This window comes from Thunnus albacares, chromosome 10 (assembly GCF_914725855.1).
Source record: "Thunnus albacares chromosome 10, fThuAlb1.1, whole genome shotgun sequence".
Lineage (NCBI taxonomy): Eukaryota > Metazoa > Chordata > Actinopteri > Scombriformes > Scombridae > Thunnus > Thunnus albacares.
This window is the reverse complement of record NC_058115.1, coordinates 20432630-20455347: the sequence shown is the minus strand read 5'-3', so window position 1 is coordinate 20455347 and position 22718 is coordinate 20432630. Positions and strand designations below refer to the sequence as shown.

General features: G+C 42.4%; 1 protein-coding gene and 1 long non-coding RNA gene across 8 annotated transcripts in view; both read right to left on the bottom strand.

The window, feature by feature from the left end:
* Positions 1–2200, bottom strand: part of atp11c (ATPase phospholipid transporting 11C) — a 43234-nt gene extending 41034 nt beyond the window's left edge. For all 7 annotated transcript variants that reach the window (XM_044363215.1, XM_044363211.1, XM_044363212.1 and 4 more), the window contains exon 1: positions 1637–2200. In XM_044363215.1, the coding sequence (XP_044219150.1) occupies positions 1637–1663 (27 nt within the window). In that variant the 5' untranslated portion in view covers positions 1664–2200. The remainder of the gene's footprint in view (positions 1–1636) is intronic.
* A 2418-nt stretch (positions 2201–4618) lies between these two features.
* Positions 4619–22104, bottom strand: LOC122990793. The gene is made up of 3 exons (XR_006405477.1): positions 22094–22104; positions 10700–10703; positions 4619–4692 (listed from the first exon to the last, which is right to left on the bottom strand). It is a non-coding gene; the product is annotated as an uncharacterized LOC122990793 (long non-coding RNA).
* Between the last annotated feature and the right edge of the window lie 614 nt (positions 22105–22718).

Genomic DNA, 22718 nt, shown 5'->3' with positions numbered 1-22718 from the left:
AGTGGGGGAGTCAAGTGAGGCATATGAGGCCACCTCAGTGCCTTTTGGTATGAGCAGTCACTTGCCCCCCCCCCCCCCCTCCATCCTTCTCTCTCTTTATGATGTACATGTACCTCCCGTGGGCAAGGGGAGGGTGTGTGAATCAGGAGGCAGCGAGCCCGCGCCTGAGATAACAGCACTGTGTGCATCAGTGACAGTGTGGCTGGCTGCTTCGCACAAAATATTATTTACAGCTCACACTGAAGAGAAATTACAGCAGCAATCCTCTCCAGAAGCAGGAAAATCAGCTGACCTGGCAACACTTAGAGAGAGGCCAGGAGGAGGGTCAGGCACTATAATTATTATATTGCTTCCCCTTATTCACTGTCGATATCTATACTGCTCACATAGCCTGTGGGGGATTCAACCCACTGCTGACAACAGGTTACCGGTGCATAAGGGGATGATAAAGAGGCCGTAAAGACGGCTTAGCATTTATAAACCTGGCCTTGCAGATAGTTACTCCACTTTCAACTAGTCCACTCATGACTGATTAACGCGGAAGAAGGGCAATGAAACCAATAGATGAACTTTAAAAGGGTAAGAATTAAATTGACCAGTCTGGAAATATGATGTCAAGGCAGTTCAGTTTGGCAAAATACCAACTTATATTGAACAAAAGCTGGACACAAAGTAACATTATAGCAGAAAGCAACTGTAGCACAATACAGAACTACTATTAGGCATCCTACCAAGAGCTGCAACCAACATTTATTTTCTTTATCAATTAATTGATTTAGTCTTTGAAAAGTCAAATAAATTATACAAAATGTCCATCACAAGTTTTGTGAGGTCAAGGTGACAACTTCATGTCTTATTTTGTCTCAGCAAGGATTCAAAATCCAAAGATATTCTATTTAAAAGGATATGAAACTATGAAAAGTGTGTTTTACTAGTACAGCTTAACTGACATGATTATCAATATTGTTGCTGATTAATTTTCATGTTCACTGACCAATTGTTACACTTCTAACCATGAAGGTTTAAAAGAGACATAACGTTTGAAGTATGGCTTTGCTCCTCATAAGAGAGCATATTTTTAGCACTTGGGTCCTCAGAGAAAAGCAGCCATGTCTCTGGAGACAGATAGACTATGCTCTTCTAATTGAGATTTAGCCTCGAGTCTTTTTAACGTACAACAGTACACAGGTGGGACTTCTGTTCACTGTTCATGTACGTACAGTTGCAAGTTTACGTGGCAGAAAACAAAATTGCTTTATAGAAATCCCTGTCTGACTGTGTGTGTGACCCCAAAGTGTAGTTAAATGACTCTGAGTGTAGCTACCAACTTAACATCTGTCGTGACTTCCTGGCTGGGAAGAACTTACCTAGCAGTTAGCTAACTGGCTGAAAAAGCTTCCACAACAAGAGCAATCATATGAGACAACAGCTGTTTCGTGTTGTCATTCAGTGTGAAGTAACGGCTTGACACAAGCCAGCCCTCTCACGCATTTACGGGGAAAAATGTCAAGAGGAACTTACATTATTTCAGGGCAGAATCACGGCGGTTAGAACGTTAGCCGGAGAGGCAGGATGCCAGAAGCTAACAATGTGTGTGTATATGTGGGTGTGTAATGTTTATATTAGTCACACATACCAAACGGTTAATTCTTCTCCGTAGCATCTTCTAGTTTATCTTCTTGGATTTCGCAGTACTGATGAACTCTTCTGATTCAACAGACGCCTCCGGGCTCCTTTTCAGCTTCTCCGGGGAATAACTTTACATGTATGTTAGTTAACCTGCTAGCTCCTTAGCTATCTAGTCTCTACTCTAACGTTAGTTCTAGCTATATGAAATGCCGCAGCGACGCTACATCGTTTCCATTTTGTTTGATTTCGGTATCTTCCCACCATTCGCATTCTCTCCCCCCTTGAATATTTTCCGCGTTGCGGTGTACTAGTCGCGCGTCCCTCTGCTCAGGGCTGAAACAGTCCCTGACATTTCGCTCTGTGCCCTGTTGCTGAGACTCATGCAAATCATTTGTCGCTCTCAAGTCTGCCTCCCGGGTGATTCGGAAAACTGCCGCCGACACACTATCAACTAACTTCTCTTAATCAATCCCCGCGCACAGGTCTCATCACCTCCCCTGAAACAATTTTCACTCCACGGCAACCAGCAGCAGCACAGACGTTCCCACGTTCATAAGCTCCACCCGGCGAAGGTGCGGCGACTTTAGCCCACACTGCATTATGGGTAATGTTGTTGAAGTGCGAACTACAATCGTCCTTCTTTTTTTCCCTGCATGGTCTGTAGTGGCATGGAGAGGTGTTAATTTGTGACTGCGCTCTGAGGATCACAGAGCACTTAATAGAAACCTCTTCTCTGGATAGACTGTGCATGGGGGATTTTCTAGAGTGTTGAACTAAACCTTATAATAGAATGATAGTTAATAAGTGTTAGTTGGATGTTATACAATATCCCAGCAAAAGCCTTAGATGCAGCTGTTGCTGATGTAGCTGATGCTGGAAAACATATATATACCACAGACATTTTTTTAAAATAGCTTAAAAACATGTTACTAACAATAAAGTCAGTATATATGCAGGATATAACAATAATTATTCTTTAACATCGGGAATATTTTCCATGACATTTAGATTGTTCAAATAGAACTTACATTGGACTTCTCAGTTTGAGCTATAGTCTACTAACAGATAGTCTAATATCTCATGCATCTCATGCTTGACAGCCTCCTGCATATATGTTAACATTTAGTTGCTAAATATGTTTTTTTCTCAGAGGAGGAAATGTTCTGAAAATATCAAAAATAACAATTGTACCATCTTGATTTTAAATGATTTGCTCCGAGTGTGCTCTCATAATTAACAATTGCAACTTTATCATTTTTATTTGAGAATGTTTTTGGGCAACGTCACATAACACTGACAATAAAACAATAAAACCAAGGCAGGAAATGACCGCAGTGTAACTATAAAAGTAAAACCATTAAAGGTGGGTCAAAATACCATGACATAAAACATCACTAATTAAAAGGTTATCCTGAGTAATGTCCAGCTAACACAGACCTGTAACTGCTTTCTGACTGTGCAGTTAAAGGTCTAAGGTCAACACATCTCAGGAGAGAATCAAGCAGGTTAAACAAACTGTACTTTTGGGAATAGTATTACAGTAAATAAAGCTATGCAAGACTGCAAACCTCTTAACTCGCTTGCCAAAAGTCACATTTGCTTCAAAGGTCTCACTTTTTGCTACTAGCTTGTAGTGACAGAAAGAACACCATGTGACCTTTGGTAGACTAAAAAGCTTGGGTTTGTCACAAAGTTTGAATGTGCAGATGTGGTGAAAAGTTATGCTATTGTGGGACAAGTTGAAATGCGTAGAAATGCAAAATATGCTACAATTCTGTGGAAAAGGGGAACAGGGAAGAACTATTCCCCAAACATACAAAGCTAACAACTTCTCGGTTCTTGTGATGTGTCATCAAAGGCCATACTGAGAAATTAGACGAAAAGTCAGCTGCAACTACAGAGCCGTTTGGTTACATTGTGATCTCTTTTAGGAAATCAGTATTGTTCTATGATGCTCTCAAAAAGTACTGAGGTATTTCTAAAAGCTATTATTTTGAGTCATAAAACTACATGGATTTATCTGAACCTTCAAACAACAACAAAAACAATAAATGCAAAGTTAAACCAAAACCATGTTCAAACCACATGCCGTGGATTAAAGTGCATGTTGTTCTCAAATGGAAAAGCGAAACTCTTCTTAGAAGCCAATTTCTGTTTTTGATTGTGTCATAGCATGACTGAATGTAGTAGCTATTTGAATGTGGCAACTGATTTGCACTTCTTCCTCGTGACCTCCATGTTGGAAATGAAACGTGGTCATTTTGAAACTGAGACAGTGGTGTCGAAGAGTAAGTGTAGTTAGGTTGCACATAACTTTCAGATATCATTCATAGTATCAAGGACACCAGTGCTGAAACAGTCCCTGACATTTCACTCTGTGCCCTGTTGCTTTGACTCATGCAAATCATATGTCGCTCTGAAGTCTGCCTATCACATGCAGCTTTCAGATATCATTCATGCTGTCAAGGACACCAGCGAGCTAGGGTTCCTGTGGTTTTGTGAGGGTGTTTTTGTGTGTGAATTAATGCTTTGAATCGGTTGCACAGTCAATGTGGTTTGTGGTTTGTTTTCAATGGAAACTAATGGTCAGCCCTGACGAGAAGAGTACAACTTGACATCTTTTTTTAAGTTACCAAAAAACAAACATTAAAAGTATTACAAGTATCATCAATCAAGACTTCCCCTTAGTTAAATCGACTTAGTAGATATTTCCTTAAAGGTTATTCATTAGGATTTTTCCATTTTATTAGTTTTTACATAGACGATATGGTACAGAGTCAACAGCTCAAACATGGTTCAATACCTATACTATATACTATATACTGCTATACAGCTGGGGAACAGGAGATGTGTATGTGTGTCTCTCTGTGTGTGGGTGCGTGCACATGTGTGTGTGTGTGTGTGTGTGTGTGTGTGTGTGTGTCATAGGATACTTTCAGGGACACATTTCAGGCTAAAGACCAGTTAATTGGGGACAATAGCTGTGTCCACAATAGGGGAAAAGCTGATTTTTAGGTCAGTGGTTAAGGTTAGGGTTAGGGTAAGTGTCCAGGAAATGAGTGTCTGTGTATTGTCCCCAAAACTGATCTAGATCAACGTGTGTGTGTGTCTGTCTGTATCTGTGTGTCTGTGTGTTTGAGCGTGTGTGTGCCAGCTTTGTGGTGAGATGTGAGAAATAAAATGAGAGAAAACCACAGCCTATATACTGCTATACAGCTGGGAGACAGGAGATATAAATATAAGGCGTGTATAAACTTTTAAAAATTGAAGTTTACAATCTGCAGATCGGTCATGAGCATTTTATGTCATACTGCTGTCAAAATGCAAAAGGATTTTCTGGCTGTTTTAGAGAATTTCTACTGTCAACCAGTGGTCATTTACTGCAGACTAAAGGATAAACATATTTTTACAATGTCATAATTAGAGAGGCAGTCAGAGAAATTGCAAAAGAGGAAGTGTCACATCACACCACGATAGATGCATGGCTGTTAGTTGGACTCTATCTCCACCATGTGGCCAAATGAAGAATTTTTTTAATTTTATTTTACTATTTGTTGAATCTTGACAACAGCTGCCTTCTTTTCCATTTAGTCCTTTACATAAAGTTCAAACAATGTGTCAGCTGCAGTGTAGCTCGGGTGACTTGATTTCAAGCAGGGTAAAGCCATTTGCAGTAATCTACAGGAATCAGATATATACCATATAAATATATATATAGTATATAACATATAAACTGTGTTATATGTTATAGTTAAGTTACATTCAACCTTGTGCTGATTCAGAGTTGTAATTCTGTCTGGGTTATTCTAACAAGAGGATCATTTTTCCTGTGAAATAAATACATATATTTAAGAGAAAGAAAGGGCATAAAACAAACAAACAACAACAACAAAGAAAAAAGACAGAGACATGAACTATTCATACATGAGCAAATATTAACAGAGAACAGTGTTATTTTATGACAACTTGGCCACTTTTTTACCATTCTACAGCATGCATACCAATGGTAACTTTAACCCCCGATCAACTGGTTGCTGTAATTCAATACATGTCCACACAGTGGCAGCCCAGTAACATCAATGAGATGTCACAAACCTGTTGCACTGAGGAAAGAAAACTGGAGCAGGCTGCAGAGCTGAATACAGTTTGTCTGAAGTTACATTTTTATGAAGTTCATTGCAGTCAAAAATCTTGGATTTTTGTTTTGTTTTTTTGAGGACTAAAATGATTATAATTGTATATGTTGTTAGAGATTTGAAATCAAAGAATGATTTGATATTGTGCCATCTGCACTATCAAAGCATCTATGTAGCTTGTCTTAAAAAGGTTGAGTTTGATAAGATTTGTGCCTATGTGAATGTAGAATACACCTAATAAAATATATAATAAAAAGTTTCATTCATGTTAAAAAAGAATGATTAAATAATATCAAAGTATGTCTTCTGTTTCAGTACGGTCAGCTGTGTGCTAGTAATAAATATGTATTTAGTATCACAAAGCAATTGCATTGTATTTATAATGAAAGGGAAGGTCAAGAGATAATAAGCATTATATGGAAATAATAAGAGCATTTATTTGTTTGTTTGTTTTCTTTCTTTTTCTCCTGATTGTAAGTATTTTATCAGTACTGATAGTTAAATACAACCAAAAACTATTTCAGAAACACTTAACATTTATTGGAGAGTAACATATAAGGCTTTTTTTTAATCATGCTAAATGTTTCCAGTTAAAATAATTTCTTTTTCAATATGTGAATTATATCAGACAGATGTATCTGATATCCAGAGAGAGTTGCTGCTTCTGTGTTCTGGTCCTGAGTTAAGTGTACAGTAGCTGCTGAATTTAGTGGGCATTCCTTTACTGGTTCTTCCCCCGTGTGTCTCATTCGTAGTTCTGAATTTAAACTGACAGCCCCTGTGGAGGAGTTGGGAGACTTCCCCAGCCATCTGTCTTAGAGCAGCCCCCCTTCGACACCCCCTTCCCTCCCTCCACGCATCCCTCATTCCCACACTGGGCCTTTGTCAGCAGTTCCTGTCCCTGGACTAGGCGTGGCGTGCGCAGAGGCTGGGGCGACCGTGGGTGCTTTCAGAGGCACCTGCAGATAGGACAAAGGGCCAAGGGTGCTGAGGCTGAAGACAGATTGATGCTTTGTGCGCTGGGACTGGAGAGAGCGAGAGAGGGAGAGAGAGCAAGAGCGAGAGGGACAGAGAGAGAGAGAGAAAGAGAGAGAGAGAGGGTGGTGGGGGATAGTTAGCTGAGAAGTTTTCAGGGAGAGGATTTTCGGGGGACCAGGGGTGGGTTGGGGTGAAGGGGGAGGTCTGTCACTCCAGTCTGTGTGAGTCCAAGCTTTGGAGGACCCAGAGAGATTGACAGCTTTTGTGGACTGCATCTCCGCACAATGGTCGTGCTTTAATGGGCGGTGAAGCTAGAGAAGAGCTTTGGGGAAGGTTTGGAGGGGAGGTGGTGCTTGGTAGTGGTTGCGATGGAGGGGGTGGTGGTGGTGGTGGTGGTGTGGGGAAACTAAGGGATGGGGGGCCAAAGGCTTTACTGCTTTGCTTGGTGGGGACCAATTCATGGGTATTCAGTCCAAGGCTCGTTATTCACTGAATGCATCCAGTGGAGGAATGCAGCAGCATCAATTAGAATGTGTTAGCAGATAGCAACGCAGGGAAGAAAAACCTTTCTCTCCCTTTTGCTCACAGGACAACACAGTGCCACTATAGGAGGTGTCAGAGCCACAAAGCCTTTTTTGTGGGTCTCTCTCCATTACATTACCAGTGCAATATGTAAGGTGGGGACTCTTTTGATTTAAATTAAGTGGAAAAAACACTAAATCCTATTTTTATTCAGCAGGGATAATGGTGTTATACTCTATAAAGGTCTTTAACTACTTATCTGTGGCTTAAAATCTTCCCCAGCTCCCTTTTCACTCCACCTCAGTGTCTTACTCTCATTGGGGGCATTATATTTATTCAATGGTAGAGGGTCAAAGACAGACTGTTAAACAGAGTTGCTTGTAGCCTTAACTGCCGCATCACTTCTAATTGTGTATCAGTGGGTCAGTGGTTTGTTGTGTTGTCCCCCTGTAAGAAAGGAAGAGCGGATATGAATTTAAACAGTATCTTGTAAGGCATTGTTTGGAGAGGGCTCAGGCCACCACTTCAGGCTCAGAGGGCCTTTTAGAAAAAGAGTTTTTTTCTATAACTTTCAAGACAGTGATATAAAAGAAGAGGAAGGAGTGGAAAACACTTTGATGGTGATCACATGTCGGGGTTGACACACCATTCTGTTTTTTGAATGTAGAGAGGCCAGCCGTGCATGCCTTTCGAACTAATTAGGCTGCACTTAATTGAATGCTTTTTCAGGTTATACACAGTAAACACATTCTGTATTTGAAAACAATGAAAATAGCTTTAATTTCAATCAGCAATGTCCCTTACATTTTTTTCCCACTAAAACATTCCTACTAAATTTACAATTCATGCTACTTGTGAGGGATTTAGAAAACAGACTTCAGAGAGGGGAAAAGGGTTATTCTGCACTGACTAACTTGAACAAACTGATTTTTTAAGTTTTCCATCCATGCACTCAGCATCCATTTTGTCTCCAATTTCCTTGCTTTTAACACAAGATGATGCAGATGGCATGTGTGCTGAAATGGAATTGGGAATTTTTGTTCTCCTTAGGTTTAATGAGAACTAACTGGCAGGAACCTCTTGTAGAAAGGTGTAGATTTCAATATGAGCAATTATGCTTCATTTGAAGCCAAATGAGCCAAATTTGCATCCTCTGAAAAGGGAACCAGAGTTAAACTGTATGAAAAGTGCAGTAAATTGGGGCAAACATCGCAACGTGCAGAAATGCATCTCCGCTGTAATTGTGTAATTGTAGAAGAGCTCTAAATGCACAGCCCAATTAAACTTGCTTCTTCTGCAAGGCAAAGAATTGGCAGGTTATTATGCAGGAAAGTATCAGCACATTTAAATAGCTGCCTCCTTCATGGGTGGGGATGGAGGGTGGGATCATTTGCAGCAAAATGGAATATCTGATCAAATATGGACAGATGTCTTCATACATGTGGAGCGGCTGTGAATTGGATTGGAAGAGGCAGGATAGATGGATGGCCTCCTCTAAGAGATAGAGCTTCCTGCCCCTGAGTGCTGAGGGGGCACAAGAGGAAGAGGGTGAGAGAGGGGGAAGGTTAGGCTCTCAGTGGGGGGAGACATTTCCCTGAAACACCAGTTGATGGGTTTCTCCCACAAAGGGTGGAGTGACGCAGTCTGCACTGCTGCAGAACAGCCTGGTCTCTGTCTGGATTAGGCCCTGCAGCACACAAAGGGGAGCTCAAGTAAACGGTTCATGAATGTTGATTAATTGATGCCATTTTTTGCAGTGTGCCATGGAGATTTAGCGGGTAAGGGCGCATGAGGGAGGTTGTGTGTAAGCAGAGAGAACTCTGGTCTGAGGCTAGAAATGCATGCATTTTTCAGATATGGATATCTTTAATGGTTTGCTATAGATCACAAACTGACACAAGTTTGATTCATACTTATGCAGAGATTCCTTAATCTTTTTGACTTCAATGAGTACGACAGTTTGCCAGTAAAAAGTTCTAAGAGCTCAATCAAGCTGGCACGCTGTGACTATCTTTGGTCTCTGTGTGCTTTGACTCCTGATGGTGTTGTCAGTCGTGCCCAGCTGGCACAGTGAGTAGCTCAGGTGGCAGAGGCAGCGAGGAGGTTCCCACGATGGGGTTTAGGGGTACAGGTGTCCTGGGAGAATGAGGGTGGCCCGGGGCAAGGAGGGGCGAAGCACTGGCCCATAGCCCACCTCAATGGAGGGATCCCAGGGGCCAACTCAATAGCCTGGGTTCCACTTGATGGAGAGAGAAAGGAGCGTTTCAGCCGCTGCCCAGCAGGAAAGATCTGGTTGTGGGAGACCTCTTTCAGGACTCACTGTTTGTCTGAAGGCTGTCACAGCAGATGAGTACTCAGCAAACAGCGTGAACAAGGATTTGAACCAGAAAACCAACAGAGCCTTGACAATATTGTGATTGGGCCTTGTCTCTTTAGAGGGGGCTGAAAGCCGAATTGAGAGCAGTAACAAGTGCACATTCAGAGCAGGACGGGGATGCCTTTGGGTTGTGTTTTATGGTTTTGAGGCCTGTATGTGGTGGATAAAGCAAAATCATGTTAATCTCCCTTTTCTCTCATCTAAAAGCAGAATGGGAGTGAACCTGTGGCACTTTAATGCTCTAACCAAAGTCTTACAAAGTCATTGTTCAGTCTTGTAAAGTCAAATGTGAATGAGACCTCTGCAGTCTCTTGACCCAAGACAGAAGACAAGTTGAACCATTCTTTAAAAATGCAAATAGAAGCACTACAAAAAAAACATTACATAGAGTTTGTTTATGTTATTTTCTCCTATTCTTGTGCGCTTTTCAAAAGAGTTATCAAAAGAATCTCTTAATGAACCCGATTTGGACGCCATATAGATGGTACTTTACAAAGGATCCAGTGAATTCTGATGTGAAGCTTTCCAACGTTTTTTTTTCATTGTTCCTGCAATTACAGCTGATGGTGTGAGGTAAGATTCATAGTGCCTACGTGAGGAGCTAAAAATAGCTCATGTAGTGTAGTTTTATTCTCCATGATACGTCACCACCAGCACATCTGCGTTGGGTTATATCCTCTTGTGCATGTATGGCATGCAAAAAGCTCAAATATACATTCAGGCAAGCCTATATGCTTACTCACTCAGGGTGACTCACACAGACAGTCACGCACCTTTGCCCTGTCACCTGGTTTCTACCCAGAAAAAGGATTAGGTGGAAAACCACAGCTCATTCCAATGAGGAACAGGGGAGGAGAGTGGAACCTGTTACTAACACCCTAAATACTGCTGTGCAAAGGCATTTTTGCTGAATGAAAACTTTCTAGTTTTGAGGATGAGTAACTCTTAAAAAAATATTCATGCAAAGAAAAAAAAACAAATACTGGTGCATTTCTTTTTATCATGTGGTTGTAAAATCAGCTTTGTTAATTTAATACCACCGTGTTTTCAAACCAACAAGTCTGATCATATCTATCCATCAGCCGCTGACAACAAACAGAATGAGGAGCGGGAATCAGTGAAATCAGATTACACATAAAACAAACCGATTATATGCTTGAGTTTTGTTTCCCCTCTGACTTTGTATACATTTATCGACCTATTTATCCATTTGATGGTGAGTGAGAGGGGCACACAAAGAGCAATGTTGTCTCTTGGAGGAGTTGGGCTAACTTTGAAGGTTTCTGAAGAGAGAGGCTTGTGATGGAATGGGCCGGGAAGGACTGTGACTTCTCCATTGAGAGTGGAGGGGCACGCTGGATTAGCTTGATTTGCCTGTGAATGGGCGCTCTCCATTATTCTTGTTAGGGAGCTGTCACATCGAATTGAGAAAGTGAAAACCTCCTTTTATCAACCTTTTCCAAGTGAAACTGAACAGGCAATCAATAACTGAATTCAGGCCCAGGGGAAAGTCAAGCAGAATGATATGGGGCTGTTATAAAGGGGGTATTTGTCAAATTGCTAATGGGAAAAAGCGGATAACTGGTGTAATTTTGGCTGCAGATGCTGTTGAATATAACAGAAAACTGAAAATAAAGAAGTGAAGTCATTGCGGCACAAATAAAATTAGGTTCAAAGAACCATTTAGTACAAGTAATAGAATGGTAATTATAATTGTATGACAATAATACAATACAAATACAAAAACGAGTAACTACTACTACTACTATTACTACTACTACTACCATTACAACTGCCACTACTACTTCTAATAATTATAATATGTAATAATGATCATTTTAAGATGACATATTTTTGGGAGCAAAACAAATGCCACAAAATATTAGCTTTAATAGATCAATAAACACACCTTTTAAATTTTTTTCTGTAAAACAATTGAAACTAAAAAATTAAAAGAGAAATACAGCATACCGCAAAAGTATCATTTTCCTACATTTAAAAACTTGAAGTCAAAATACTTTAATGTTTAAAAAAAAAGTTACATTTTTAAGAGTTTTAAGACATATACGTATTATTGGTAAGATCTTATCATAAAATGCACTTTTATTTGACTTCATATTTATCACAATATCATAATGATCATTTTGCAAAGGGTTCAATATAACCCAACCACTGTTACAAAACCAAACAATTGGGACTGGCTCACTTTTTATTATACGAATGTCACCATATTGTTTTGGAGTTTCATTATATTGACCTTATTGTGCCATTGTGCTTGTTCTGACACCATGATAATGCCTGAATACAGAGGGAATTATGCTCTGTATAAATAGATCCCATAGTCAAGGATCGCTTCAATTATCCCTCTACACATTGACAACATGGACAGAATAAAAACTAAAGCCTTAGTCCAAGCTGGTCTCAAGGCACTCTTCAAACATTGTTTTGGCTATTGTTAGAGGGGCAGAGGAACATCATCAGCATCAATGGGAACAGAGAAAAGAAATACATTCATCTGATACATTAACGTTGTTTATATATAAAAGTATTCATTGAGGAAAAACTAAAGAAAATTAAAAGAAAACTATATTGGAGTACTTGTAAAATATATTTCCTGTTAGTTTTTTTAATAACCACTATATAGACGTCTGATTACTGTCGCTTTAATATATAGCTCTTATATTTGATTTGTTACATATTCTGTTTTAAATGTTTAAAATATGTGTGTACAGAGTATGTCTATCACATGAAATTGCACATATCATTATGGTAGAGGGCTTTCTGCACATCCAAACCATTAATCAACAAATTTTCTCATATTGCTGCTCCCAATTTTTACGCTGGATGGAGAAAATGAATCGGATCATTTGGCCTCATCAATCAATTTGGTAATTGATGTCTTAATCATTATACAGTTAATTGAGCACCTTGATTGTTGCCTGTCATTGTTCCAAGTACTTAGATACATTGCCCGGCAACCAGCCCGCTGCAGTTTTGGGGGGAATTAGAACAAAAGAGATGAATTTTGTTTCCATACAATTGTGTTATATCACGTTTCCAAATATTTAGAAAACATTACAAAGCAAAAGGTGTTTTTAAAATTTACACATCTCATAAAATTGCAGCTACTTTTTGAAGAAGTAACAAAAATAATGGTATAATGATTTTGTTGAGTGCTCTATTCCTGCCAATAAGGCTATGTGAGGTTTTCATCAGCGTAATTGTCATTCATCCATCTTCTGTGCACAGTGAGTTGATAACAGCCTATGAAAAATGACTCATAGCTATAATGAGTGTCTCACCTGTGAGTGGTAACCTGGTTCACAGCCTTCCGTGGAACAGCAATTCCCCATTTATTCCACTCCACTGTCTTTTCTCCACCTCATATACCCCTTTACCTTCAAATTTTCACGAAACAAATCCTTTTTTTTTTTCTCAGCGCAACCAGTCATGACATTGGTTAAACACTAAAGGCCCCAGGCCAGGCAAGAGAAGCTGCAGAGGCCGTATAGACAGATGCTGATATCCTCTGGCAGAGGATAGGTGTGGGATAACAGTTAGGGCTTGGAGGGACTGTGGGGGAAGCATCCTTAATTGAGTTACAGAATACTTTAATTACGACTGTTTCCCACATTCCTGCTCTTAACGCTTCACACACAATATGAGCCACCAAGGGAAAAAAAAAAAAAAAAACACCCAGTTCCAGCCCCGGAGTGCAGCTGCGAGGCAATTATCATCAAGCACCCCTGCATCTGTGTACAAACAATCCCACAGCTGCTGGCATTGATACTGTATATGCAGAGAAGAGCAGAGAAAGCCTAGGTTAACCCTAGGGCTCCAGTGTCACCTCCAAGACCGTGACCTATTCATCCGAGAGGTATTTGTGACACCTATGAACACTCGACCTGTTTACAATTTTAAATGAGCTGTCACATACTGTTTACCACAGCGTGTGCTCTTTGTGTAAATACAGTGCTGTATAAATGTTTGTATCATTATGCAAAAGGATGGAAACAGAAATTATTAGGTGCCTGCTGTAGCACGTCTAAAATATAAACTCCCTCTTGCCCTAAATATTCTATTCACGCAAGTGTAATTTGGCACCTCTTTAAGAGTTAGTTATCAGAGAAGGATGCAGTCTACCCACGAAAGCTTTGAAGTTTTCTTACACCTTTAACTCCTTAAAATACAGTTTCCCCGTTTTACCTCTTCAATAGCTTTAAGGCTGGAAATCTTATCAACATTATTTAACAGTATCATATATCTTCTGTATCAACTTCTTCCAGTTCTTCATTGAAGCTATCCGACCCTAGATTTCATGTTTTTATAGCTGCACCGTCCTATCAAATATAAATATTCTAGATGTTCATTTGATCATTTTATACACATTTCCTCAAATTACAGATTCCCAAATAGAGTTTTCAACTTTAGGATCTCCACTTGAATGCAATTTAAAACTCTGTGGGTTTGAACAAAGTTAATGTGCACAGAATGAGTTTGTAAATACTGAGCCACTTGCAGGTCAGCAGGTTTAAGGTCTAGAATATCTGGTGTTTCTCACCTGTAGCTCTACAAATGTATAAAAAAAATAGATTTAATATTTGCTTAAAGAACACATATGTGTGTTTGCAATCAAAGTGGGCACATCTGTGTCTGTGTCGGGTGAATGTGTGTGACCAAAAATGTGAGGGGGCTAGCGTGAGTGAGTGGGCCTATTTGTGGGAACAGCGTGACTGAGAGGGCCACTGTGGGATAGAGGGGAGATGCAGGATGACTTTATGACACTGAGGGGACAGGATCAGGAGCAGAAAAAGAGAGGGCCTGGTGGAGGTGGAGGTGGTGTGGGGAGAGGGGCAGCCCTAGCTGTCAGCTCTGAGGGGCTGCTGGAAGACTCAGCGGGAGCCCAGCTTGGCCCCCAGGATGCCTTGTCACCACGGCGAGGCCCTGGAATGCACCGACACACAATGAGCTCCTGGGGCTCAGAGGGCACTCCGATTTGATAACCACATTAAAGTCCTAGCAACATCTGTTGGGGTGCAGGAGAAAGGCCTACTGGCAAGCTTTAACCCCCCGAAACTGGGATCATTAACCCTCAGCCCTGTGAGAGAAGGGGGACAACAGCCCTCTATTTGTCAGCCGCCCTGCACAGGGTTGCGGGGGCTAATATTTTACCAAAAACAGCGTGAGAAGAGAAGCGGCCCTGGGCACCATGGAGAGCGCTCCCTCACACTTTGCACACACACACACATACATTAGCAGGAAAGTACAGTCTGTTATACTTAAACTCACAAAATAACATTTGCATAGCCTACAAAGTAGAGGCTTTATGAGCGTGTCGCTGATTTACATGATATTGATCAAACAGCTGCTCTTGCCTCAGTTACTTTAGTTAGCATTACGCGCATAATTCAATAAGTAATTATTAATACTAATCTTGTTCCTTCATTGCAATGAGTGCAAAACCTCTTAGCACATATAAAGGACATACAGCCATTACAATAATGTCATATGTAATACATTAACGAATACACAAAGATGTGTTGGTATTATTTTCTCCTCTGATTTGTTAATGCGCGGTTAGAGGCGCGGGGGTGAATTTGATCGAGGATGGAGAAATAACAGGTGTCCTGTCACAAAGACACGTTTCAGGCTCCAGGATGCTCTGGTGCTTCGTGGGTCAGTGCCAAGCCTCATCCACCTCCACAGGTTTCAAAGCGAAGGCCACCTCTCTGTAATGAATAATTAAGGAAACAAAAGGCCCCGAGGAGTGAGAGAGTGGGGGGACGCGGGGGTGTGGGTGTGGAGTGCCTAATGCAACAAGACCAGATGCAGCGAGGAGAGCCGAGTTTTTTGCCCTTGCGCTTCATAGAAAATATCATCCTAAATGTATTCCCTGGAGATGAGGGCCTGCAGGAGGTGCCCCTGATGCACAGGGTCCTCAAGTGCCTCCACACAAGTAATCCCATTCACTGCGGCTCATTACATGGGCAATTAAGGGCTGGGGTGGAGGAGTAGGGTGGGGTGGGGTGGGGGGGGTGGGGGCAATGGTAAAGAAGTGTGTATGTGCGTGTGTGTGTAAGTGTATGAGGGGGTAACGGAGGCCCATCATTGGGTCGAGTTTGAAGAATTGAAACCCCCCTACCAATCCAATTCCCCCTCTCCCAGCATCGCCCTCACTCGCCGAGTCGCCCCCTCCCAGTCCTTCACCTGGGCTGGGTCTCTGTGGACACCTGCCTCTCCTAATGAAGATCCATGGCTTCATTTCCATTTCTGGAGTCATATCAGAGACTGCCAAGCACAAAACAGGCCTGTTTCCTCGGAGGCCTGGAGAGCCGGATAGAATGACACGGCTAAGTGCTCTGGCAGAGCAGGGCAGCTGCGGAGCCTGAAAATGGGATTTGGTTGGGGGTTCTGAAGTGGGGGGCTCGGATGGAGAGGACCTGATGTTTGGATTGGCCACAATGGCAGCCGTGTGCTACCTCAGCAAGCTCCTTGGCACTAATGAGGCTTTCTGCAGAGATGGAGGAGGAGAGGAGAGGGCCTGAGGAGGTGGAGAAGAGGAGAACAGAGGAGTGTACCACTACACACCTACCTCACACACCACTCTCACCTCCTCTGCTCACAACAGCTAAGCTACCTCTTAAAGATACACAGCAAAGATATTCTGTAACATGCACACGCGCAGGTGTCAAGACTCACATAACCATCTTTGGATTACTTGATATTTCCACCTTACATTTAGCAAACTAATAGTTGTGTGTGGCATGTACTGTTTTTTTAGTACATTGTAATACCTAAAATATATTAAAACAGTTGAAGAGAGATGTTAATTATTGTTTATCTAACATACATAAATGTCTTCAATGAAAAAAACGTTTGACAAAAAGAGGATTACTTTGAGAATTTTCAAATCCTGCCGTGAGTATATCTTTAACCACAGAAACTTGTTGATTTTCATGCTCAAGCTTCAAAATGAGGTAGCCAAAACTTTGCCTAAACTTTAAATTTTTATATGATTAATACAATTCATCAATACCAGCCCTGAGTCACCCCCCACTCTGGACTGTTTTACCCTTGTGCAGCGAGCGCGTGTGTGTCTTTCAATGCAGTGGTCGAGGCTGTGCTTGTTAACATGTTCTAGCTCACTGACTCCTCTCAGCACCCGGGGGAAGGGCCTCAGTGCTAAGCCAGGTGAGGAAGAGGAAGAGGAAAGAGAGAAGGAAAAAAACAAACACCTCAGGTGACACCTCAGCCATATCACAGCTGCCTACTTCTGTGACAGACTTGAAAGATGTCCTGCCCAACCACCCGACTCATTTTATTCAGTCAACAAACTTGGAAAAATGTCAAGTCCGTACATGATAGTACATCATCGAAAGGAATAATATTTTTCTCATTTGAGGAAGAAAACTTCTAAAACTTGTTTGAGAGGAGGCATGAACATCTTAAGTGACATAAAATATCCTCCAGAGGCAGGTGAAAGTGACAAATGAAAGCCAGTTTCAACGCAAAGTTTTAATCCTACTGTTTCAACACATAATTTTGACAAGACAGTGGAGTGAACCAAAAAATTCAAGGGCCATGAGTAGCCATCAGATGTGAGGGAAAGCCCAAATATATCTGGCAAAATACATGTCTTCTGTGGCGACCATGTAAAAAAAAAAAGCAGGTCAGAGCATGAGGCCAAAAGATGACCTGTTTGTGTGTGTGCAGGGGTGGAGCCTGAAGGGGAGGGAGGGGGAGGGGGGGTTAAGGTGAGGATTGTGTATGGTGTCATTTTGCGGGCCCCTCTGCACTCACCTGGAACAGAGCACTTCCCCTCCCTGGGTCTTATCAGTTCCCAGAGGAAATACCTGCTGCAGGTAAACACGACCCTTCGACCCTTCGGCCATCCACACTCAGCCGCCCCTGTCCCTGTCCTGGAGCCTGTCTCGGTCCAAATCCAAGGATTAGCCCTACCACAAACCCTAACGCCCAGCTCTGAGCCAAACCTCCGCACGCAGCTCTGATTGTGCGTTCAGACGGGGTCCTCTGACAACCCTGTGGCCCCTGCCCCAACCACCTTAGATGTTGTTCTTCATGCACCAGCGAGGAAACCTTTTTTCCCCTCCACCTCCTCCTCCTCCTCCATCTCCGCATCCCTCTGTCTCAAATTTAATCTTATCTACTTATCACCAGGTGTAACCAAATATCCCTCTTATCAACTGAGGTGTCATCAGCTCTGTTTTGCACTGTCAGAGGAGTGATTTATTCAGGGAAACTGAATATAAATAATATGTCATATGTCACAAGAATCGCGCGGCATTTGCGATGAAAGTTGGCTTCATTAGAGTCTGAGAAATATGATGAATTTTCAAAGTGATCACATTAAAGAATGATTGTAATTAAAATGGAGACGTAGTCTACTTTTAATGACTTTGGAGTGTAATTAATCCCTCTACAGTATCTATAACAGAGTTTCTAATAAATGTGGGGGTGGTGATTTATTTTTAATTACTTCCTTAAGAATTTTGAAATAAGAGTTTTTCTCTGAAAAATGACATAGTAAGTGATCATAACGGAGCCAATGCCACACGCCGCTCATTTTACAAATGACACATACATTTGCATACAATTCGACACCCAAATAAATATGCACACATGTATGTCAGACATTGTTGTTGGTCACTAATGTTTTTGAAATAGCTGCAGACTGATAAAGATGGAAATAAACACTCCCTAACATTGCTAAACAAAAACTTTGCTTTTCTTATTTATCAAAATAAATGCAAATACAGCAACAAAAATATGCAGAATTTATCGCACCACAAAAAGGAAATGTGAGTGGTGTGTGTTTGAACTTGTTGTCCTGGCAGTGGTATTGCTGGGAAGATGAGGAGGAGGGCGGGGCGGCTGCCTCTGATACTCCCGGAAAGGGGACCGTCTCCCAAGGGACAGCTGGCCCTCTTAGAAGGAGGCAGGATTCCCACAATCTCATGTCTGCCTCCAGGACAGAGGCCCAGCCACAGGGCGCTGCCAGCCCAGCCCATCATGGCCACCCCTCCCACTCTAACACCACCCACCTCCCCACCACTACCCCCACAGGGTCAGGGTTACTATCTCACCCCTGGGCCACCTACATCCCCCTCTCCCTCTCCCAATCCCCCTGCCCCACCTCCACTGTCACCTGAGCCACACAGGTAAATGCTTGACTTTATTTGATGGATGCGGTTTCCCACGGCGACAGTGATGTACGCAGGGCCAGAAGCCCCTCCCCCCCCTTCCCTCTGGTGGAGTCTGGAGCTAGAGTGGTGATTTTGTGCTGATAACCTCCTTGGCGCACCCCTTTTCGGCTGGGGCGAGGGAAACTGGAGAGGACAAGACATCCTGTGTGACGCACCTGAGTGTACGCCTCATCAGGCTGAAACAAAGAGGGCTCCATTCGAAAACCAGCCCATTAAGACATCTGCACACATCAAAATAACATACTTAGTGACTGTGTAATAAATGAGTGCAGCTTTTGTGTGTTAATTTGTGTGCAGATATCTGTATGACTATTATTCACTTTCTAGGAATTTTGCCAACTTATTTCACAATATATGAAATCATACAACTGTTCATAACCTGATTTAGCATAACTAAAGAAAGTTTACTGCTTGCACACAACTCTAGAGTCCATTATGAGGAGATTAAGGTCTGTTCTAATAATGTAAAGTGCCTCCAAACCACACCTTAATTAACAAAAAATTATGTTTCTGTTCTTTATCAATGACAACCCCTCCCTCTATCTCCTCCTCTCTCCTCCCCATTATTAGCAGATAGCGCTACATTAGAGATAAGCAGGACAATGGCCGGGGTGAAGGCCTGGATCACAGTTGTTTCTTATCTCTCACCTCATCTGCAGCCTGTGGTGTCTCTGTCAGAGGATGTTGTTAAACCAAGTCAAACACTCAAACATCCTGTGGCATCACCCTGCCTATATACCCCACAGCCCCACACCCCTGCCACACTCACACACACACACACACACACACACACACACACACACACACACACACACACACACACACACACACACACACACGCCTCTCCTTTATAGCAGTTCACACTTGGCTGGAGCCTGGCCACTGTGGACGGTTCACGGGCCCAGGGATGATATGAGGAGATCCTGGGTTTCTTTTGGGTTACATTTGGAGTGTGGCAGAATCATACTCACATCTAGTTTAGACAAGTTTAAATACAGATTATTGAAAAGCCACAAGATACTTTTTATGAAGAAATGAGTAACAAAGAGTGTAATAATAGAGCACTTTTGCAATCATGGGTGTTGAAAGCTCAGAACTGGCAGGAGAATGTTAATTTAACTTAATTAATCAACTGGCAAAATTGAAATAATGGCTCTCATTATGGTGTAGAATTTATCAACTTCCTCAGAGTAAAATTCTGGAGGGTGGTGCTTTTTGACCAACTTTCATCAGCACTAGCCCTCAAAATGCTTACACGATTGCACTCACACACACACACACACACACACACACACACACACACACACACATATCTCCTCTGTGAAGGGAGGAAGCCCCGGTGCAGGCAGGTTAATATCAGGAGCACTTGACAACAATGGTGTGTTATGAGGTGCTGCAGCGGTAATAAGGTCTTTGTTGGGACTTTAGAGCACAGCCACATCACATCATTACTCATCCTGGGAGACCAGTTGCCAGTCGGCATGGCAACCGGGACTTGGCTGAAGCCAGAAGCAAGACCAGAATCTCAATGCCTGGAGAGAGAACACACACACAAAGAATGTTCTAGAGGAAGGAAAAAGTTTACAAGTGGCCACGGTGACCCCAGACCACTGCCTTGGAGATGTGATAGAGTTGATCTAAAAGCCAACAAATTAAATGAAAATATTATTTTTTACAGAAAAACTTATTAAAAGAAGTTCGAAATAAGTTGCTCACTCAACTGCAAATTAAATTTTCACAGGGCATTCACAAAAAAGTGTGAAAGCACAACTCAATTTTAATCAAATGTTTAAATACATTTTCACATCATATTTTCCACCATTTCAGTCTTCAAAATAAATTTCTGATTGGTTTAGATAAACAAGGCCGCATGGATTATCCCATCAAACAGGAAATGGATTCAATTCAGTCCTCTTCCAGTTTGATCTGCACCTGTATTAAGTGTGTGAATAGCCAGTTACGGAGTGGACAGTGGAGTCAGTGGAGGTATGCAGCGGTGTGAGAGTTTTATCCTGCAGGTTGTTGGGTGTGTTGGGTCAGTGTTGAGCGGTCAGCAGCTGCTGCCTGGCCTAGGTCCCACAGTTCCCAGGCTGGGGGGATTGACAGGCCAGTAATAAAATCAGGCGCCCTGGTTGGGCTGTGTGCGGCCCATTGTTCCCCCAGCAAGGCCCGCGGCTGCTGTTTACTTTCTCCCATATGCATTATTCAACGGCACAGGAGCTCCCGGAGAAAGGGGCCCCATTCAGGGATCCTCTTGCCCTTGTTTTGTTTTGCTAATTTTCAATTAAAATAAACCATCTCTCGCCAGTGCCATGGCTGAGTGGGGAAAGAGAGAGGGACACTGTCCCTGCCATTTGGGCCGTCTGAGGAGATTAGACCGAATGTATAAATGAGAATAAAGTGGGATGTATCATTTATACTGTCAGTGATATGTTTTTGTATAGTAGGATTTAAATGGGGACAATGGAAGAGGTTGCCGTTTCAGTTGAGAGCATACGCTGGCCTCTTATTTATGTTATTGTTGTTAGACATGTCCCCCAGCATGACCTCATTTTTGAAAGCGGATTAGATATGTAAACAAAAATCAAATATCTCAAGATTTTTTTTTTTTTTTTTTTATCAGTCAACAAGTGCACTTTTGTTTTACTGAGCAGGATTATGAATCTCACCCTTGAGGTTGCAACAGGAGGATTCCCATATGGTGGGAGAAAGTGTGAACTAATCACAAAGACAATGACTTTTCAATAATGACTCCCAGAGGTCATTAAATGAAGCCAGCCAGGGCAGGCTGGACTAATCAATAAGTCCAGTGATAGCTCTCTCTTTCAGTCACCTCTTTCACACAGGAGGGGGCTGAACCAACCTTGTGGAGTGTAGGGACAGATGCGGTGACAGTGGGGAACTAGTGGAGTTAAAGATTCACCACACATCTGTCACTTCAGCCGGGGCGGCAACTGGTAGTCTGCCCCCGCTGACAGCCTGCCTGCCTGCCTGCCTGCCTGTCTGCCTGACGCCATGCCTACCTGTGGCTGGGCTTTGGTCTGTTGCTAAGCTTTACCATCTGCCTCTCCTTTGGGGTCTCTGTTTGCCTCATCCCCTACATGTCTATCTAATTCCCCATCTTAACCTTTCCCATTCTATTTCAATTTATTTTCTTATTATAAAAACCCCACCACCACCACAACACACACAAAAACACCTGATCTTAAATCCTCCTCTAAAATTACCTCTTGAAAAAAAATCTGGAACGCAGTCCTAATTGGATGGCTCCCAAAACCCTCACTCTCACTACCTGTCAAATGCTGATAATTACAGTTTAGCAGCAACCTGTTGTAACGTGTTTTTGGATCCTACAGCAGCCAACATTCATTGAATAAAAATCATTTACCACAGCATATATCTGTATGTCTTTATCTACACTTTAGCAACTGATCTGCTGCTGTCTGTAAAGAGAGATGGATTCTCTCTGGCGGTGGACCCACGCTAGCCCGTTAGTGCCTGGTGAGTGGGGATGTGGAGGGCCTCTTGGCTTGGCTGGACACAGTCTGTTCCCCCGCTGGGTGCAGGTGAGCTCTCAATGCAGCCCTCAGCACCTGCCCTCTTTGTTCCCTTGTTGATGGCTTTATGGCGTGAAGGGGATCCGTCTGTCTGGCTCTCGTAAAGCCAGCGGTGCGAGGCCTAGTAAAAGCCACACTGCTGCCAGGGCATTGTGTGGGGCCCCCATGGCTCCCAGAGTGACCCCACCAACCAGCCACAGAGCCCGTTTTAGCGCCCACCACAACTGACACACATGCACCCATATGGGCATTTACATTAGGACAAACACACGCATTCAAAACATGCATGTGCATA